General features: G+C 36.6%; 1 protein-coding gene across 2 annotated transcripts in view; it reads right to left on the bottom strand.

Annotated features, from left to right (window-relative positions):
- Window positions 1-18,268, bottom strand: part of PXDN (peroxidasin) — a 92,694-nt gene that overhangs the window by 52,839 nt on the left and 21,587 nt on the right. For both annotated transcript variants that reach the window (XM_062634573.1, XM_062634572.1), the window contains exons 2-3: window positions 3,422-3,493; window positions 1,827-1,898 (exon numbers count right to left, since the gene is read on the bottom strand). In XM_062634573.1, the coding sequence (XP_062490557.1) occupies window positions 1,827-1,898; window positions 3,422-3,493 (144 nt within the window). The remainder of the gene's footprint in view (window positions 1-1,826; window positions 1,899-3,421; window positions 3,494-18,268) is intronic.

Raw genomic sequence — 18,268 nt, 5'->3', positions numbered from 1 at the left:
CAGATATCCATACAGGATCAGGCTACACAAAACCTCAATTATTCCAAATAATCTGGCTTTATAATACTAAATTCTGAACAATATTTCTAGCTTTTGTGCAGTCTCTCCCCCCTAACTTCTACATCTGTTGATCCTGTCGGGGACAAAAAAAATGGTCTGTTTTGTTCCCTTTGTTCCATAGAATACAGTTAGCACATACTTGCTCAGCGGAAATCTTCAAACTGAACTGAATTTATTTGGTACATTTAAGCCTTCTGTATTGATTATCTGCCGTGTATCAGCATTTTTATTCCTTTAAGCTGTACAGTTTAAACCTAAACATTTATCTCACAGTCACTGAAATAGCAAGATCTTAAAGCTTATTTTAACAAAACGGGATGGCTTTAAAGACCTCTCTGCAGTTAGATACAGTAACACATTGAACTGTATACCAAATTTTCTCAGGGAACAAGAGGAAAAGGGAAAGATCTTCTTCACAATATAGATATTACTGTATGTACATGAAAATAAATCATAGTTCAGTTATCTCTTTTCACTCTTTTTTTGAGTGTATAGCTGAATTTTATCTCAGGTTTACTACAGCTAGGCAAAGGTAAGCACATGAAAACAAAGAGCTAACAAGAAACAAGTGGCATTTTTGCATAGACGATGACTATGCAAAGAAGCTTAGCCATCCTGAATTAGTAGATCTCACGTACTCTGGTACCAGGTCCACCATAGAAACACATCTTGTAACAAATACAAGCATTATGGACTTTAATAATTCATTGCAGATAGTCTGATCAATATTCTTTTTCATTCTATTGTATATAGATTAAAAAATGTTATTACTGAAAAACAATGCACATAAAAATGAGACCACGCAATGTAATCAAACAGCATGGGAAAGGAGGTGATGTGTCTGCACAGATTTATGTGATTTTTATTTTCCTCCTCCTACTTCCTTGCAATGAATCGGGCTGCATTCTTGAAAAGTAAGTGGAAAATTCAGCTTCTGAATTGCTTCCGAAACAATGAAATCTCAAAGCAACCCTTTTTTATCCGTACAGCATTCAAGCACGGATCAATACTCCAAGAGAACAGAGTGAAACTTTTCTACATGACACTATATAAGGTGCACTCCAGAGACTGCAGCTAAGACCCTATGACAACTTACTATTTAGATTTAGTCTTTTATACAGATAAATTTTTAATGCCTTTTGTTTATTTAGTTACATAATACACTCAATTATGTTTGCTAAAAATGGGAGGAGTTAATCTTAAAATATAGAGGCTGAACCCGGGACAACAGGGTACCTGAAGACATAGAACTTATGGCAAATCACAAAGGTAATTTTCTGTGTTTGACTTATTTTTTATCTTGCTAACTTACACGGCATTCAGTGGACAATTTAGGAGTAGTTAAATACATAATCTACATGCTTCTGCAGACACAAATCTAGGACTAGCTGCTATTAAACCACTTTTCAAAACACAAACTTAAGTACCTGTATGAAGGTTTCAGTGAACCCTTAAAGAGGTGACTTCCTAAACCTTCAGCACCTTCCTTTTTAAATTCTCTAAGTTGTATACAGTAAAGAGCAAATAGTAAGTCCTAGTAAACAGCAACTAGTAAATCTACTGCCTACAGATATTGCAGTCTTATATTAGAAATCTGAAAGCACCCACTTATAGGAACAAAGATTCGCAGTTGCCCCTACACCATAAATTAGTTTCACAGATTTTCAAAGTGGTTTATCTCCTGGTACAGTGAGTGAGATTAAAGTACAATCTCAGATTAAAACACTTTCCACATTGATGCAAAAAGTGACATTGATTTAACTTACAGATATTTCAGATTTTCAAGGTCTTCAAATGCCCCACTAGGTATTCTTTTTATTTGATTGTTGTTCAGAAGTCTATAGAAAGAAATAGACATTTATTTTAACATATAGAAACAGTAGGGGGGGGAAATGTAATAGTATTAATAGTAATAAAATTAAGAGTAATAAAAGTATGGTAACAGTAAAAAGAAAACCTAAAAATATCCAAAACAAAATGCTTTCCTCCCTAACAGTAACTGTTAGAAGGAAAAAGGTGATATGCTTTCACAGCTGCTCACTCACTACCTTGCAGGAGACAATGCTGAAAAAAATCAGACAATAAAAAAAGAAAAAAATCTAAAAGCTGAAATAATGTGGCTTTTTGTAGGTAACTGCAATGAAGATGAAAGGGAAAAAAAATCTTGGTCTCAAGTTTATAAATTGTTTTGAAATTGATAAAAACGATATTAACAAAGATTTATATTAAAGTAACTTTTCTTAGATGTTTCTTAGCAATATTCTGCGTGCTGGGCCCTTTACATCACATAGGAACACAACTATCTACATGCACAGACTTGTACTCATTTGTCATGCACTGGTTTTACAAAGAAAAGGGGATCCAAACTTAATGAAACTTGTCTTTATTGGGGCTTGTGGATCTCATCTGAGTGATTTGGACAGCTAAAACTTGAGGTTGGATAGCTAACAGAATAATTCAAAACTGAATATCAATTACAAACAGAGGTATGATCAAAGGTGACCGAAGTAGGGAAAGCTAGTAAAAATGTCTCAGTAGCACAGATTTGGACAACATACTTTGGAAGGAAAGTCCTACCATTTCTTCTGTGTGAATATAGAGTACAAGAAGTCTCAATACATTTATTGTTATGTGCTTGCAGGATAAATAGATAATGGTGATCCAAAGCTCACTGATATCCCTACTGTATTTCAGTTCACACACTACTTGTGTTCTAGGAAAGTCAAATTTGCAAAGTACTAATTCCTTTTCATACCTGTTTGTATATTAGAGAAAAGAGTGCTAATTCCTTTTCATACCTGTTTGTATATTAAAGAAGCATGCATGCATTTGTTTTAAAAGTGAAGTTTGAAGGAATGAGAAAAGAGATACCAAGTTAAAACTATAATACAGTTTGCAAACAGTCTGTCAGAAAACACGGTCTTTCCTTCATAAATGATAACAAAGACCTTGATAAAAGGCAGCTGAGCAGGAACAAAACCTTACAACTTCTGCCAGTTCTGATGAACACATAAGAATACGAAAGTTCAAAACATTTGAGTTTGTCAAATATATTGTAACCGCAACGCATTTGCACATCTGAGCCTCTGAACAGCTTTGTCATATTTTTCATACCTTCAATTAAAGCATGTTAATAAAATATTAGGATGTAAATAATTTCCTTTTTTATTTTAATATACATATACCTGGTTTGCTTTCAAATACTTTGGCCCTAAACCCTACTTCTGTCACCTCTGTAAGTAATACAGATGAAATTTGTAAAACTACTTACCTGTGATAAGTGAGCAAATTTGGCACATTATCAAAATAATCATATTAAATCAAAAGGGGAGAAGAGCCTTAGGGTTGAAAAAGAACTTACAGTGTGTTCAGGTTTTTAAGCCGTCTAAACTCTCCAGGCTGGATTTCTTTAATCCTATTAAATCTTAGGTCTCTGTAAAAATAATGAATAAAGAAATAAGAATCATGTTATTAAAACATCTGTGAATTTTTTCATACAAAAAACTGAACTAAGCACAAGTATTTTGTGACAATAAGGTTCCATGCTTAAGCCACAGATTTTGATCAAAAAAGGGGGCAAAACCAATTCAAACACTGTTTAAGAAGTTTAAGCAGATGATTGACCAAATCCATCCTCAGCAGTCAATGTTGTAGGCTGTATCTAAGTTGAACATGTGGTCATGAAGGATGCTCTTTTCCATAGTGACGCAACTTGCAATGGGATGTTGAATTGTATTTCACTAAATTGAATTTTCTCCATGTTTTAAAAGCTGATTGTAAATAATACAGTAAATAAAAATGTTCTTAAATAAACAGATACAGAAAAAATTGGATCAGTGAAAAAGCTCAGGAAAAAGAAAAAAAAAGAGACAGCAGCTTTCAAGACTTTCAAGTTACTCCACTCTTTTGGTTTGAGGCTTAAGTGCTTTATGTTGTCCTACTTTTAAAACCTGTAAATCCAGCTGCCCACAGCTATTTATTTTCCTATTTAATTTTACTTTCTCTTAGGATTTTTATACGGTTTTACCATCATCAGTTTCCTGTTAGATCTACAGCTTAATGACAACTTCTCCAAGAAGAAGGAAACTGATTTATCAAGTGAGGTGGTGCACTGAGAGCAGGGACCTTAGTCTCTGGAAAGCAAACAAAAGTGAAGCAAGCAGAAAGTAACTACAGTCTGAAAGACTGTGATCACACAGTGCACTGTTCTTCCTAGACGACACGCTTACCAACTGCTTTCAAAAAGTGGGACATAAACATGTCATAATTTCAATCTTTACACCAAAACCTGTTTTAATTAAAACATAAATATGCACTGCATTTTAATAGCTAATAAGTCTCTCTGGAATTTGGTACTTAACCAAATGAAATACAGAAAAGCAGACAAAAAGTCAGCTGCATACTAATCCCATATAACCCCACTGACCAAGGCTGTATATAACGGGGGGTATAGTTGCCTGAAGTATTTTTCAAAAAGCACACTTAAGCATCATTCCTCTTGAATCAGCCCACCAGTGCTTATCCAGCCCAGGAATAATGGCCTCAGAAAGACTTCTCTACATAAGTGGTTTAGGGTGTGGCCTATTGTACATTGTAAGGAAAGGATTAGACATGATGTGCTTGCATTACACTCCACCAAAATATTTGATCAGTAACGTGAATAAAATTGCTATCCCTTATTTAAATGTGCAGCTAAACTGCCTGTAGGCATGCAGGACAGCCCCCTAACTCAACTACCACCTGAACCTAGTATTTCCAGATTTAGAACAACTTGTCATAGCTTGAATTTGTTTTATTTACAAAAGCACCTTCCTTAATTATAGCTAAACAGTGTTATGTTTTGCTCATCACACACAAGAAATACTCATAACACAGGAAACACACATGTCCCTGGTGAGAAAGAGATGCTGCCTATAAGATACTGAATCTCAGGTGATAAGATTTTCTAAACAAGCACTGGATGTCTCAGCCTGCACTGAGACAGAGATGTACAGCAGATCCTTCTGTAAGCATCACTGGACATGACATTCCATTTTACTGGGAGCTTTTTGTGTTTACTGGAAGCTTATTGTGTTTCAAGAAAGCATTTTATTTTTTATTAAAATAACTAAAACTGCAAACCAGAGTATTTTTTAAAAGCCTCAAAATACCATTACAACTAGCAATAATTAGCTCCTAAACAGCATGGGACTTCTCAAATTGTTTGGGTTTTGTTGTTTTTCTGCTTGTTGGTTGTTTGTTTTTAAAGTTTCACAATCAATAATAAATCTTTACCCAAACTAGGTACAGAGAGAATGCAGAATGTCTTTTTAGATATGAAAGACTGTACATTTGCCCATATGAAAAGCATGCCTATTCCTTACAGCAAGCTGAAGCTGACAAATAAGTACATAATTTGTCTCAGAAATGGAGGAGCCAGGCCTCTGAGTCAGCATCAAAATGAGCACCCTTTTGATGTGTCAAATCCATTTTGCAGTAACCTACTAGGATAACCAGGGATTAGCAACACCAATCAAATAACTTATTTTACTATCACTGCATATAGTGATAGCTTATACCAACTCCTTCACTATTGTCTTTCCCATATGAAGTTGTCACGACTAAATAATACATATCATGTTTGACACTCTATCCATTCATTTTTATTCTGCATAAAAGTACTAAAAAAAAGCCATAATAAAACATAGCACTCAAATTTTCTCTAGAGCCCAGTGCATTTTATATCTGTAAGTAAAATGTGCCATAGAAAGCTATGTCAACAATAATCTTTTTATGAAGATTAAGCCTATGTTTTGTTTAAAGCTAGTACTGCAATTAAATTAAACTTGGAGAAAGAACGTTTATCTTACTAAAACGTAGGATATGATTTTGGTACATTCCTTTAAAGGGGAGCTCTTTCTTCAAAGGAAGGAAAACTTCTAAGTGTTAACTTGAAGTTTTTTCATTAATTTTTCAACACAAAATCCCCCAAAATAAAAAGTGAAACAGATCACAAATGCTGCTCAAAATAAAGAACACAACTTTCTTGTTCTCTAAACTAACAGAATTATACTTCATGAGATATTTCTTGTACACAGAAGATGAAAGATGTTAGGTCATAACAACTGTCTGAAGAAGAAATTCTGTCAAACTGTCTTACTTTCCTTTTATAACAGGATAGTATGCCACAGAAATATACTGCATATATTAATTTGAGGGTTTTGACACAAGTAATTTACATAAACTGGAGAAATATTGTTTATAGCAAAACTCCGTAAACCACGTCCGCAAACAAAATGATAGGGGAAAAGAGGATAAGCAAAGACTACTTACTGAACTGAAAGGTTGTATCAGGTAGAATTGGGCAAAAATCTGCCAAAAGGCATTAAATATTTTAAGACAAAGTTAATAGAAGAAAAAATAACCTGATGAAGTTAGCAAGTGTTGGAAATTTTGGAGTAGATGTAACTATTCCGGAAGTGATTTGAGATCAGAGAAAAGCCTGAAGTTCTAAATCCCTGAGAAGTGGAAATAATTAACTGAAGAGCAGTGAGTCAGGGAAGAATCAGACACAGGTTTCAGTAGGTGACCAAAATGAAACCAAACAAAAAATTAAAACCATCAGTTACCACTGCCATACAATTGTATGGAGGAAAAAAAAAGAAGTATGTTCCATACTAAACAGAAGCACCATTTCTCAGGCTTCAAATGTCATCCTCCCATGGTAGAGTCCATGTGTTCATCTTACCAGAACTGACTACATTTCAAGGGGATAGAAGAGCTCAAAGCAAAAGCGTAACAGCAACCAGAGAACTGGGAAACATCTCCTCAGAGAGTGAACGGCAGGAATGAGGACTGTGTTAGACTGAAAAATGAGTAAGGGTAGCTCAAGCAGGCTATTATGACCGCAATCTTCAGACATTTGTATTGCTGAAATAATGTGTGGTTAATCAGCATGCTGAGGTTTATTGTCCCTTTTTTTCCAGACTAGCTCTTGCTCAACCATGCCACCACATGACTTTTTACTCAAAAAAAAAGAAAAACAAACAACTGTTCCGTGTCCAACCATTTCTCTCTCACCTTTTTGTTCCCCATTCTGCTCTTACAAACTGAATGCACCCTAGCTGTAAGCTATGCTTCAGGGCTCAGCAAGACTGACTTCCACTGATCAGCCGAGTGGTACCAAAAGGTTAAAATGGCAGACCAAGGGAGTCCACCCAGTTGCTGGCTGTCATTTTTACCCTCCCTAATCTCTAAACAATAAATGAAGCAACCAATAAAAATTATGCAAACACCTATGATGATGGCATGGGACTTCAGGGTACTCTAATGACTTTTGTGTAATGATTCAAATGTTATGCATTCAGCTTTTCAAATAAAAAACTAGTACACCTACCTCCACACTCAGATTGTCTCCTTTATTATTTATTTCAGAGTGAAAATATTTACTCCTTAAAATTATACCTAGACAATATAAGAATACTTTTAGGGAAGAGTATGCTACTAATGCTTTCTTGTATTGAATTCTTTCAGCTTGTGGTCCTGTAAGCATCTTTCTTTGGGGAAAATCTGCCTAATGTCCCAAAACATTTTCTAACACTGCTATCTCAGCTCCCATTCTCAAGCATAGCCACATGAAGACTCATAGCAACAAAAATTAATGTTCCCTTCTACATAAAGCCCTAAAACTTGTCTGTCAGTTCACAAACAAAAACACCCTAAATGGTTACCACTTTCCTCCTTCTTACCACCCTCCACAGCTTAACAGTTTATATTGCAAAAATAGCCAGACTTCAACAGAAGCTAAGCCCATCACTTTGAAGCATTACATCTCCCATGAGCAACACAGAGCAACATGTCAACGATGCCAAGTAAACCGAATACAGTCAGGATTGCTTTCCTGGCCCCACGTCAGTCATCTGCTTCATGCTAATTCATGGAGTGTGACCAGGAAATGTTCAGCAGAGCGCGAGGCTGCGTGGGCCAAGAACGTGCCAGGGAGCATGCTGAAAATTTAGCGATCGGATGCGCCTGACAGTTGCATTCCAGTGCCTGGGAACAATCGAGGTCCCACAGCACTGTGTTCAGCTGTGGGTCAGGAACTGTGCCAAGCAGGACACAGCAACAGGGGTGCACATACACAGTTGCTTAGCAGGCTTTCTATGCACCATTACGTGAACAAGACTTTATGAAAATCTTTACAATCTAGATGGATGGCATATAAATAAAAAACAATACTTGTATGTTTCCTTTCCTGAGACAAAGCAAACAAGAACTGCGCTGGACACTTTTTGTCTGGATGAAAACGGATCTTGTTCTTAGTAAATTAGTTATTTGAGCTAACTGCGTCCATTTGTTTCCCCCCCTTAAGACTACCTATTCTTAACAACAGTAAACTGTATTAAACAACTAGCTAGCTAAACACAGTGAAAACTTCTAAATATGTAAATAATATAAAACATTTACACATCCTCTATTGTCCCATACAATCTAATCCTTCCAGAGCAACTTCGGGCACTCCAGAATGCCCTATGTTTAAAGCTTGCACTGACAGTGTGCAGTAATGAAAACTGTGGGTTCTCTGTTAACACATCCTGATGGGCGCAGCCACATTTGGGGTACAAATTCACTGCAAGTTTACAAAATAATAGTTTATAAAACAAATACAAGCTAAAAGGCATTAATAAATATTTGGAATATGAAAATCACACAGGATACACAGCAAAAAATACAGCTTTCAAATTCACCGACCTTAAACATCAAGCTACTTACAAGAAAAGTCAATTAAAAAAGTCCTATAGCCCTATTTGAAATATAGGAATCCCTTTTAGACAAGTTACTTACTCAAAACAAACCATGCACTGAAATGAAAACTGTAGAGTTTTCATAAAAAAAAAACACATAAAGAGCAATTTTCCTTTATTCGTTTTCTAATTGCAAAAAGAACATATGGAGGAAAGCTAAGGTTTCATATTTCATCACTTTTATAAAAGATTAGACTTGGTGCACTTTCATAATCTTAATTTAGATTCCTTCTTGCATATGTTTGACTTTTAAAGATACTGTAGCTGGATCAAACAAAGAAAAATCATGAACTATTCTAAATCAAACTGATTTAGAGTATGGCTGCCTATTTGTGTGCTCCTGACATGCACAAAGCGTCAGCCTACGGATCAAGTTGTGGTTACTCAACACCAAAACAAGTCACCCAAATCATCACGCCACTGATGATAAGCTATTTGCTGCCAAGAAATAAGCATTGACTAATCAGCAGCTACCACAAAAGGTGTTGTCCTAACCAGGGCAAATGGGCAAATTCTTTTTGAAGAATTGTTGGAGCAGCAGCAGGAAGGAGGACATCAGGACTTCTCCTCTGCTTGTTCCACCCCAGGCACGTCCTTCTCACCTGCCTGCTGACAAGGTACCCTGCCACTTACTATGGTTTGGGTGATTTCCTTGAGATCCCTTCATTGCTATAGAAAGAGTATATAGCAAATGGCTTTCTATTTTTTCAATTTTATGTCAGAAAAAATAATCATGACACAAAAACATTATATCAAAATCTAATAAAAAAAGAAAAGAAATAACATTATGCTACTGCTTCATTCATAGCCATGTTTCTCTACATATACACATAAAATTAGCCAATTCTAACATGGATATAGAAACACTGTATAATGTGATGATTTAATTTAAAACATTCATCTTGTGACATAATATACATAGCAAAGCATACCATCAGGACATTAGTGAAGAATTTTATGTGACACACTATCTGACAGAAATGCTGCAGTTACAGAGATTTCAAATCTAGTACCACAACTACAAGTATTCTTATCATTTTTAAAGGTTAGGCAAGATTTTCATTATGCACAGTGTTCTATGAATTTATTCTAGTGCACATAAATCTGAATATAAAAGCTTTCAGAATATTAACTTTAAATAAAATATTCCTAATAGCAAAGACAGCTGAAAACAGAATTTTGGTTACCCATCTGCCATCTCCCTGGCAACTGGATGGAAATGAAATCAAAAATAAAACTGAAGGCTCATTTGCTGGGGTGTAACAATAGGATCTGCAAAATGGAACATGAGGAAATAGTTTCCAGTTTTATCAGCTAGAATCACAAACATACTTCCCAAATAATAATATGTGCAAATTCTTAAAGTAAGGGAGAAAACTTCGGTTGCTTTGAACAATTTTTGTTCTATCAAAAAAATGCTTGAGAAGAGATCTCTATGTGCAAATGGAAATTTTAGGTGTGATGTGTAATTTCATCTTCTGTTTATAGCCTGCCTGAGTTTGCTAAAGATCAGTGCAAAAATAGGCTATCATTCCTGTTTCCCTCTTACTTTAAATCTTAAGTAATTCCTTTATTTGTTACTGTTTTCACACTTGAGACTGGCTAGTCTAACCAAGCGTTCATTGCATCTACTGACCCCAAGTAATACTGTGACACAAGTGTCTTTCTTAACACTTCTGGTGTAGACCTGGTGTTCCACATCACCTATGTTTCCAAACTTTAGAAGGCCCCTTTAAGCATTTGGTAATCTCCCAGCATTTATTCAAAGTTCTTCTTGTCCAAAAGTGAAAATATTCTGTTGCTTTGTTAACAATGGTAGATGCAATCAACAGAACAATCTAAACACCAAAGTTACACTTTTTAAATTTGCTGTGAAGGACTATTTTCCAGAGTACTGCTCTCAGATGTAATATATTTGAGAAATCAGGGCAGTCAGGGGAAGTTCCCGATGACTGGAAAAAAGGAAATATAACCCCCATTTTCAAGAAGGGGAAAATGGATGACACAGGAAACTACAGAGCAGTCAGTCTCCCCTCTGTGCCTGGCAAAATCTTGGAGCAGATTCTCCTGGAAGGCATGCTAAGGCACGTGAAGGCACATTGGTGATAGCCAACATGGCTTCACTAAGGGGAAATCCTGCCCGACCAATTTGGTGGCCTTCTATGATGGGGCGACAGAACTGATGGACAAGGGTAGAGCAGTTGATGTCATCTACCTGGACTTGTGTAAAGCGTTCAACACTGTCCCACACGACATCCTTGTCTCTAAATTGGAGAGACATCAATTTGATGGATGGACCACTTGGTGGATAAAGAACTGGCTGGATGGCCGCACACAAAGAGTTGTGGTCAATGGCTCAATGTCCGGCTGGAGACCAGTAACAACTGGCGTCCCTCAGGGATCGGTGTTGGGACCGGTCTTGTTCAACATCTTCAACGCTGACATGGACAGCAAGATTGAGTGTGCCCTCAGCTAGTCTGCCGATGACACCGAGCTGTGTGGTTCGGTTGATACACTGGAGAGAAGAAATGCCATCCAGAGGGACCTTGACACGCTTGTGAGGTGGGCTGAAGGCAACCTCATGAAGTTTAACCATGCCCAGTGCAAGGTCCTCCACCTGGGTCGGAGCAACCCCAGGCACAGCTACAGGTTGGGCAGAGAAGAAATTCAGAGCAGCCTTGCAGAGAAGGACTTGGGGGTGCTGGTTGATGAGAAAATGAACATGAGCCAGCTTCAGTGTGCGCTTGCAGCCCAGAAAGCCAACCATATCCTGGGCTGCATTAAAAGGAAGGTGACCAGCAGGTCGAAGGAGGTGATCCTGCCCCTCTACTCTGCTCTTGTGAGACCTCACTTGGAGTATTGTGTGCACTTCTGGTGTCCTCAACATAAAAAGGACATGGAACTGTTGGAACAAGTCCAGAGAAGGGCCACGAGGATGACCAGGGGACTGGAGCACCTCCCGTATGAAGACAGGCTGAGGAAGTTGGAGCTGTTCAGCCTGGAGATGAGAAGGCTGAGTGGAGACCTCATAACAGCCTTCCAATATCTGAAGGGGGCCGACAGAGATGCTGGAGAGGGACTCTTCATTAGGAACTGTAGTGATAGGACAAGGGGTAACGGGTTAAAACTTAAACAGGGGAAGTTTAGATTGGATATAAGAAGGAAATTCCTGTTAGGGTGGTGAGGCACTGGAATGGGTTGCCCAGGAAGGTTGTGAATGCTCCATCCCTGGCAGTGATCAGGGCCAGGTTGGACGAGGCCCTGAGTGATATGATTTAGCGTAAGGTGTCCCTGCCCACGGCAGGGGGATTGGAACTAGATGATCGTAAGGTCCTTTCCAACCCTAGCTATTCTATGATTCTATATTACAAATCACATCAATATGTACATGCTAAGGAACACTACATGAAAATAAGACTAAGCGAAACAAACAAAACTAATTCCAAAAAAAGGACTTCCAAGCTTCTCCAAATACAGTATCCATCAAGACTGAGTAAAGCCAATGCATCATATTTGCTATTGGTAAACTAGAATGATACATTTAAACTCAAGTTTATAAGATATTCATTTGTATTAGCCTATACTATTGAAAGCATCTTATTTTATACTTTACATCAAAAATATTCGTGTATCTTTTAGCAATGGACAAGAAAAAGGCAATGTGCATGAAATCAGCATAGTGGTATAATACATTGACGTTTGAAACATGATGTTGACACATTACTGGCTTCTATTACATCTTCATCAAAAAGAAAAATACTGAAGCATTTACCAATGACATGAATCTTGATTTTTACTAACAGTGAAGTATCTCATTAACTTGCTGCAAGGGTTAACCAGTACTTCAGCACTGATTTAGGACATAAATTCAGAGATATTTCCTCAGATAAGCAAAATCATCACAGCAACAAATGGAAATATCTGAAAGGATACTACTGTCTTAAGTATCTTCAAAACTTAAAGGTTCTCAAATATGAAGTGTGTATCATAAAAGAACAAGCCCTGTGCCCAACCCCCTGCCTCAACAACAGACACTTTCAAAAGGTTCAGTGAAAACTATTGAAAGCTAAACTTTTCATCTGTATGTGATTGTAAACTGTATGATAATAGGATCTTTATTACTTTGACATTAAAGGAGGGGGCTTTGGTTTAGTAAGAATCAGCAGGAATAATGCAAACTACTTTCAAAGGATGGATTTCTCATTTTTACAACGTTCTGATACTGACAGAAATAAAAAGTCTAGAAAAGATACATATGTGAAAGACAATGCACTCTTACTCATCTTATTCACCAGTAAGGCTCATAATGAAATGCTGATTGGCAACAAGAAGTGACCAACCAGAAAAATAACAATTCCTTCAGCTGTGTGATATATACTGAATCTGGAAAAAAATGCAAGCTAGTTAATCTCCTTTTCCTTTAAAAAGAGGGAGCAATTTAACAGGTAATTATTAATTTGTAGATCCATTAGACTGAATAGTTTATATTAATAATCTAAGCTAAAGAATGACAACTGCATTTATCACTTGTTTAGCTCTCTTCAGATGTTTTAATAAGGTAGGAATCATCATTGCCAAATTCAAAAGAACAATATAAGAGAAAAGCACTATTTTTTTTCTGTTGAAGATTAATTACTAACCAGCAGAAATAATCTATGCCATAAATGCCAAACTACTATGCTTCTCAACACAGAACAAAAGATCTGCAAATGCCAGCAAGACTACATTGCTTATGTCTACTTTACTCTTACTCTTTTTTCATTCAAGGTCATCCCAGCAGGAAATGAAAAACAGCCATCAGCATAGTAAAAACATTCAAACAGAGCAGAGCATGAAAATTGCACAAAAGAGGTTATATAATCAAGTCAGTGCAGTAACTGGATGATGTCAATGGCACTTTAATGCTGCTTTAACTACTGCCCTGTAAAAAAGTGTGTCACTTTGTTGAACAAACAAAGAGAAAGCCACCACTTAAAAAAAATAAAACCAAACCCCACTTTCGGCTGTAGCACTACTTACAGTAATCCTCACTGCTAGCAGCATAACATTTTCTAGAATACCAGAGAAACCAAGATTTCTTTTCTTCCCCTGGTTTTAAGATTTAGCCCTAGTGATTCGTTTAGAAACAAAATTACATTGTTCTCATTTTTCTTGGCAATTCATGTTTTGGATTAATTCTTCCCCAGTCTAGATTATTAGATACAATATGTGATTTTCTCTAATTTACATTGAGAAATGTTTTATTATGTGTACATTAGCCTCAGCACATAAAATAAAGTGACGGCATTTTTTAGATGGGAAACTAAAATATAATTCTTGCATAGTGAATGGGTATCATAGCCAATAATATTTAGTATACCATAATTTTAGTAAAAAAAGTAAATTGTAGGAAATATTGAATCAGAAAAAAATATTGAAATCTGTAGAACAGGATGCAGGACATTTGGCAGTACCCACCTTGATCATAAAACCATGCTTATAAAAATATGAAGAATTCATTCTGGATGACCTATCAATTATCTAATAAAAATGATACCAGATTTGCACAAATACGTAAGATTCACTGAAAGAGACTGCTAGTTTAGAAGTCTTTAAAAATGTATTTATCAGGTACAGCTTTGATGAATGGAGAGCTTGTAGTTTAGCCTTCTCCAAGAGCTAAGCATTTGTTTTAACTAACAATTATTTTGCCATTAGGGTTGAAAGGAAAACATTTAAATGTGAACTCAATGAAAGCAATACAGTATTGTCTTACTAAGTCTGTAGATCCCTCTGCTGTCCTTGTTGCCAATTTTTCCAAGCAGTTATGCAGTACCATTAATAGGACTCAAGTGGGATTTGCTCATTCAAAGTTTTCAGCATGCAGGCTTAATTGTCAAGACTTATACATGGAAATTTGACTCTGGCATGATTATGACTCTTTGTCTCATCCAGCCTTAGAGCCTTCCAAAATCCATTCGCTAAATACTGCATTTTGCAATCAGAAATTTCATAATTGTTTCTAATTCCCATGCTATCTTAAAAACAAACAAACAAACAAACAAACAAAAAAACAATGAAAAGCTAAAAAACATCAATGACAAAACCAAAACACAAAAAAAAAGAAACCTCCCCTTGTAACAGTATGGGTAGAATTCAGAGAGATGTAATGCTATTTCTGCAGTCTGAAATAGTAACAAGGCAAGGCAAAACCTGTCTTCATTCCTCTCAGGGGGATCTATTTCTAAAACCAGATAATGAAAAGGTTGTTGATAGTACAGCCATATGATTAATTACTGATTATTTCTGACAGAAATATCCTTGGGAATGGGTTGCCTTCTTGTCCTGCATTTGTGCCATACCCAATAAAATAGGGCAGGCATGATAGCTGTGCATGAGTGCTGTGCTAACACAGATACATGACAGTTAAGGTCTTGGATCAACCAAAGAGTTAACTAACGGTTGGCACAGTCTGTATTGCCAAGAGCTAATGATACATCAAAATATTTTTAGAGGATTAGCAACAGGTGGATATGCAACCTCTTCTCAGTTTCCTTTTCAGTATTTATTATTTCAACTGTACATTTCAATTAAAATTAAAAAAAAAAAAAACAAAACCAACATAGATACCAAACAGGGAAGCTGAGTAGCTTATGGCATACCATGAACCACTGAAACAAACGCAGTAAGAGTTTCATTTGCTTTTGTAGTTAATAGTTGCGTGAATTACTGTTGCGAAACCCTCCACAGAAATATTGCTTTTATGCTATAGTAATAAATTAGTCTTTCCCCCTTCACCATCTACCATTTTGCAAAATAAATAGTTTCTGCACTTCTCTGTCTCACAGGGATGCCTAAATCTAAGCTCTATATCCATGAAACACTGATATTCTCAGAAGAAAGAACTGAAAGCCAGAAAGAAACATTATCATCCCCTGACCTCCCACACAAGACAAGTCACGTAACAGTAGAGAAGTTCCTGTCTTAAGGCAATTATTGCTGTCAGAGCTGAATGATCCCTTTGAGAAAAACAAAACTGTGATTCAAAAAGACCATGAATCAAGCACAACCTGATGACTTGCTATTCATTCTAGTAGTTGACTATATTTGCTGTTAAAAATTGGATAGCCTCACTGTGCTTCCAGGGTCAGTCTCTGCTGACTAGAAGTAAGCAGCTATAAGTGAGGTGCAGCATTGACCATTTTTCTTAAAACAGGTCCAGAGGAGTAAGTACTGAAATTTTTTTTTTTTTTTTCAGCAGTTCTTAAAGATTTAGAAATGAACAAATAAGTACTAAAACTTCAAATAGCAAGGCAGGCAGGAAAATATACTCACAAATCATTGTAACTTTTCCCATTTAGTTCCATGGCAGATTAGTTCTTTCATTCTTTATTGTCAGAAAAACAGATGCAAATGCAATGCAAGTAAATGAGTGAGCATATTCATAAAAGAAAATCCACACTGATATAAAAGAGTCACTTGCATTTTACCATAGTGAGTGCCAGAGGTTAGATCGCTTCTTAAGCCTCCTAGCTCTGACACATCACCCCATCTCCTACAGGAGTACCCACCTGGGTACCCACCAGCCCTGGACAAGTATCAGTGGAGAGCTGAGGACAATTAGCTCTACAGAAGATCCTACACCTGAAAACAGGGATTTGAGTGAGGGTAGCGAAAGAAGTAACAAACTGTGCAGGTAAACTCTCCTAGTATGGAAGCGTGATTTCCCCACCAATGCAGTTTTGGGGACTTTCCTTTCTTCGGAGCAGGCAGCCTAACTGCATGTTAATTTGCATCATATTTATTATACTAATAAATAATACCCAGCATCTACAACACCAATGACCTTAAGGAAGAACACCCATTTTGCCTCTTTCAATTCAAAAAGAAGTTTTGCAATAGAAGAGCAACATCAAGCCAAAGGATGTGGAAATTTGAAGGAATTACTGCATCTAAAAATAAGATCTAAATTTGACTCAAAAGCCTTTATTCATTGTAAATCTATGCATCAGTCTTCCCTTTCTACTAGGCAGATTTCATCAGAATGTATTTCGAACAATTACCTACTACCCAGCTATTTCCAATACAGGAATTGCCATTAGATTCAGACTCAGAGGTGGGTTTTAGAATTTATCCGGGTACTTGTTCTTACAGAATGTCAAGGACATTCACCTATTAATATGAAAAGCACTACTGGATTTAAGAGTAAAAACAAAAAAATCCAGGTACTCTTTTAACACTTGGATGCAGACCAGCTTCCCGGTTTCAGCCAAAGAAACAGCTCTTCCTTCCACTTCATGGAAAATCCCAGGTCACCTCACTGAAAAAGCTGTAGCTCTGGGAATTGTATTTTCTGCTTCCTAAGGTTACTATCAGGCTGCCAGAGCATTTAAGTCAGATATTTTCTTGCTCTACCTCCAGCTCCTCCTGCTCCTGCAAAGCAAACTCAGAAGAACTGGGAGCGACAGTGCTGCATTAGAACTCCTCTGGTACTTATCTCCTCATTCCTCATCAGTGCAGACAGCCTCGGCACAGGCATCTGTGCATTCCTGTCTCTTGGGAGAAAAGCTGCCTTCTGACTACGACAAGCAACGGAAGCAGCTACTAGAAGAAGACATTCAACCCTAAAAGTATCCAACTAAATTACTTTCAGGGAGGGAATCTCTGGGAACAGAGATTGTTCCTTCCTTTTACTTCTTGCTTTGTACATCCTAACTTCAATATCAAAATTACAAGAAAAAAAAAAAAACAACTAAAGCAATTTTAGAGCTACTACTCATTTCCAACTCCTGCTTCCTAGTCGCTGGAGAACAGGTTACCTTACTGAATGAATGAAGAGAGTAAATAAAAGATTAAAAATAAATATTAGGCTTTCAACATTTTTACCATATTCTGTAACTTGAATCAATCAGCACCCATCTCACTTTACCTCATATTGCAAAAGTAGAATTGAACTAAATGATATGCCTACAACTTCAATCCAGATCTAATTTTGGTAGTGAAAAGAGAATAGAAATGTGCAGGAAAAGAATCATAGAATTGATCGGATTAAGATAACTTGGAAAATTGAAATGCTACAAAATATAGATGCGTCTGAAATTTCCATGTTACCAGTCTTGTCTGTGTTAGTTATTTTAAGCTCCAGTGGCCTCAGGAGATCATATCTATTTTACTTTAAGTCATGCACTGTCTTCCTAGCAGATCTCATATTGGCAGTAGTTAAGTCAATAATTCATTAGAAAGCACTTTTTGATACATCTGTAATTATTTTATCATGTTAACAAAGTACTAAAAAATAGCAAAAAAAAAAAAAAAGCATAAACCACTTTTTAGATGGAAAAGTTTTTACACACATATTGTTCCTAAGGCCAAAAAGTTCATTTCTGAGTATAAGCAAAGACAATTCTGTATTACTTCAGCCTTCATAGTTTAATGCCATTTTTGAA

The sequence above is a fragment of the Pezoporus occidentalis genome, unplaced genomic scaffold, assembly GCF_034315485.1.
Source record: "Pezoporus occidentalis ecotype Australia unplaced genomic scaffold, CSIRO_AGI_Poc_V1 ctg43, whole genome shotgun sequence".
Taxonomy (NCBI): Eukaryota; Metazoa; Chordata; class Aves; order Psittaciformes; family Psittacidae; genus Pezoporus; species Pezoporus occidentalis.
The sequence above is the reverse complement of the archived record's forward strand: the minus strand, read 5'-3'. Positions and strand labels throughout refer to the sequence as shown.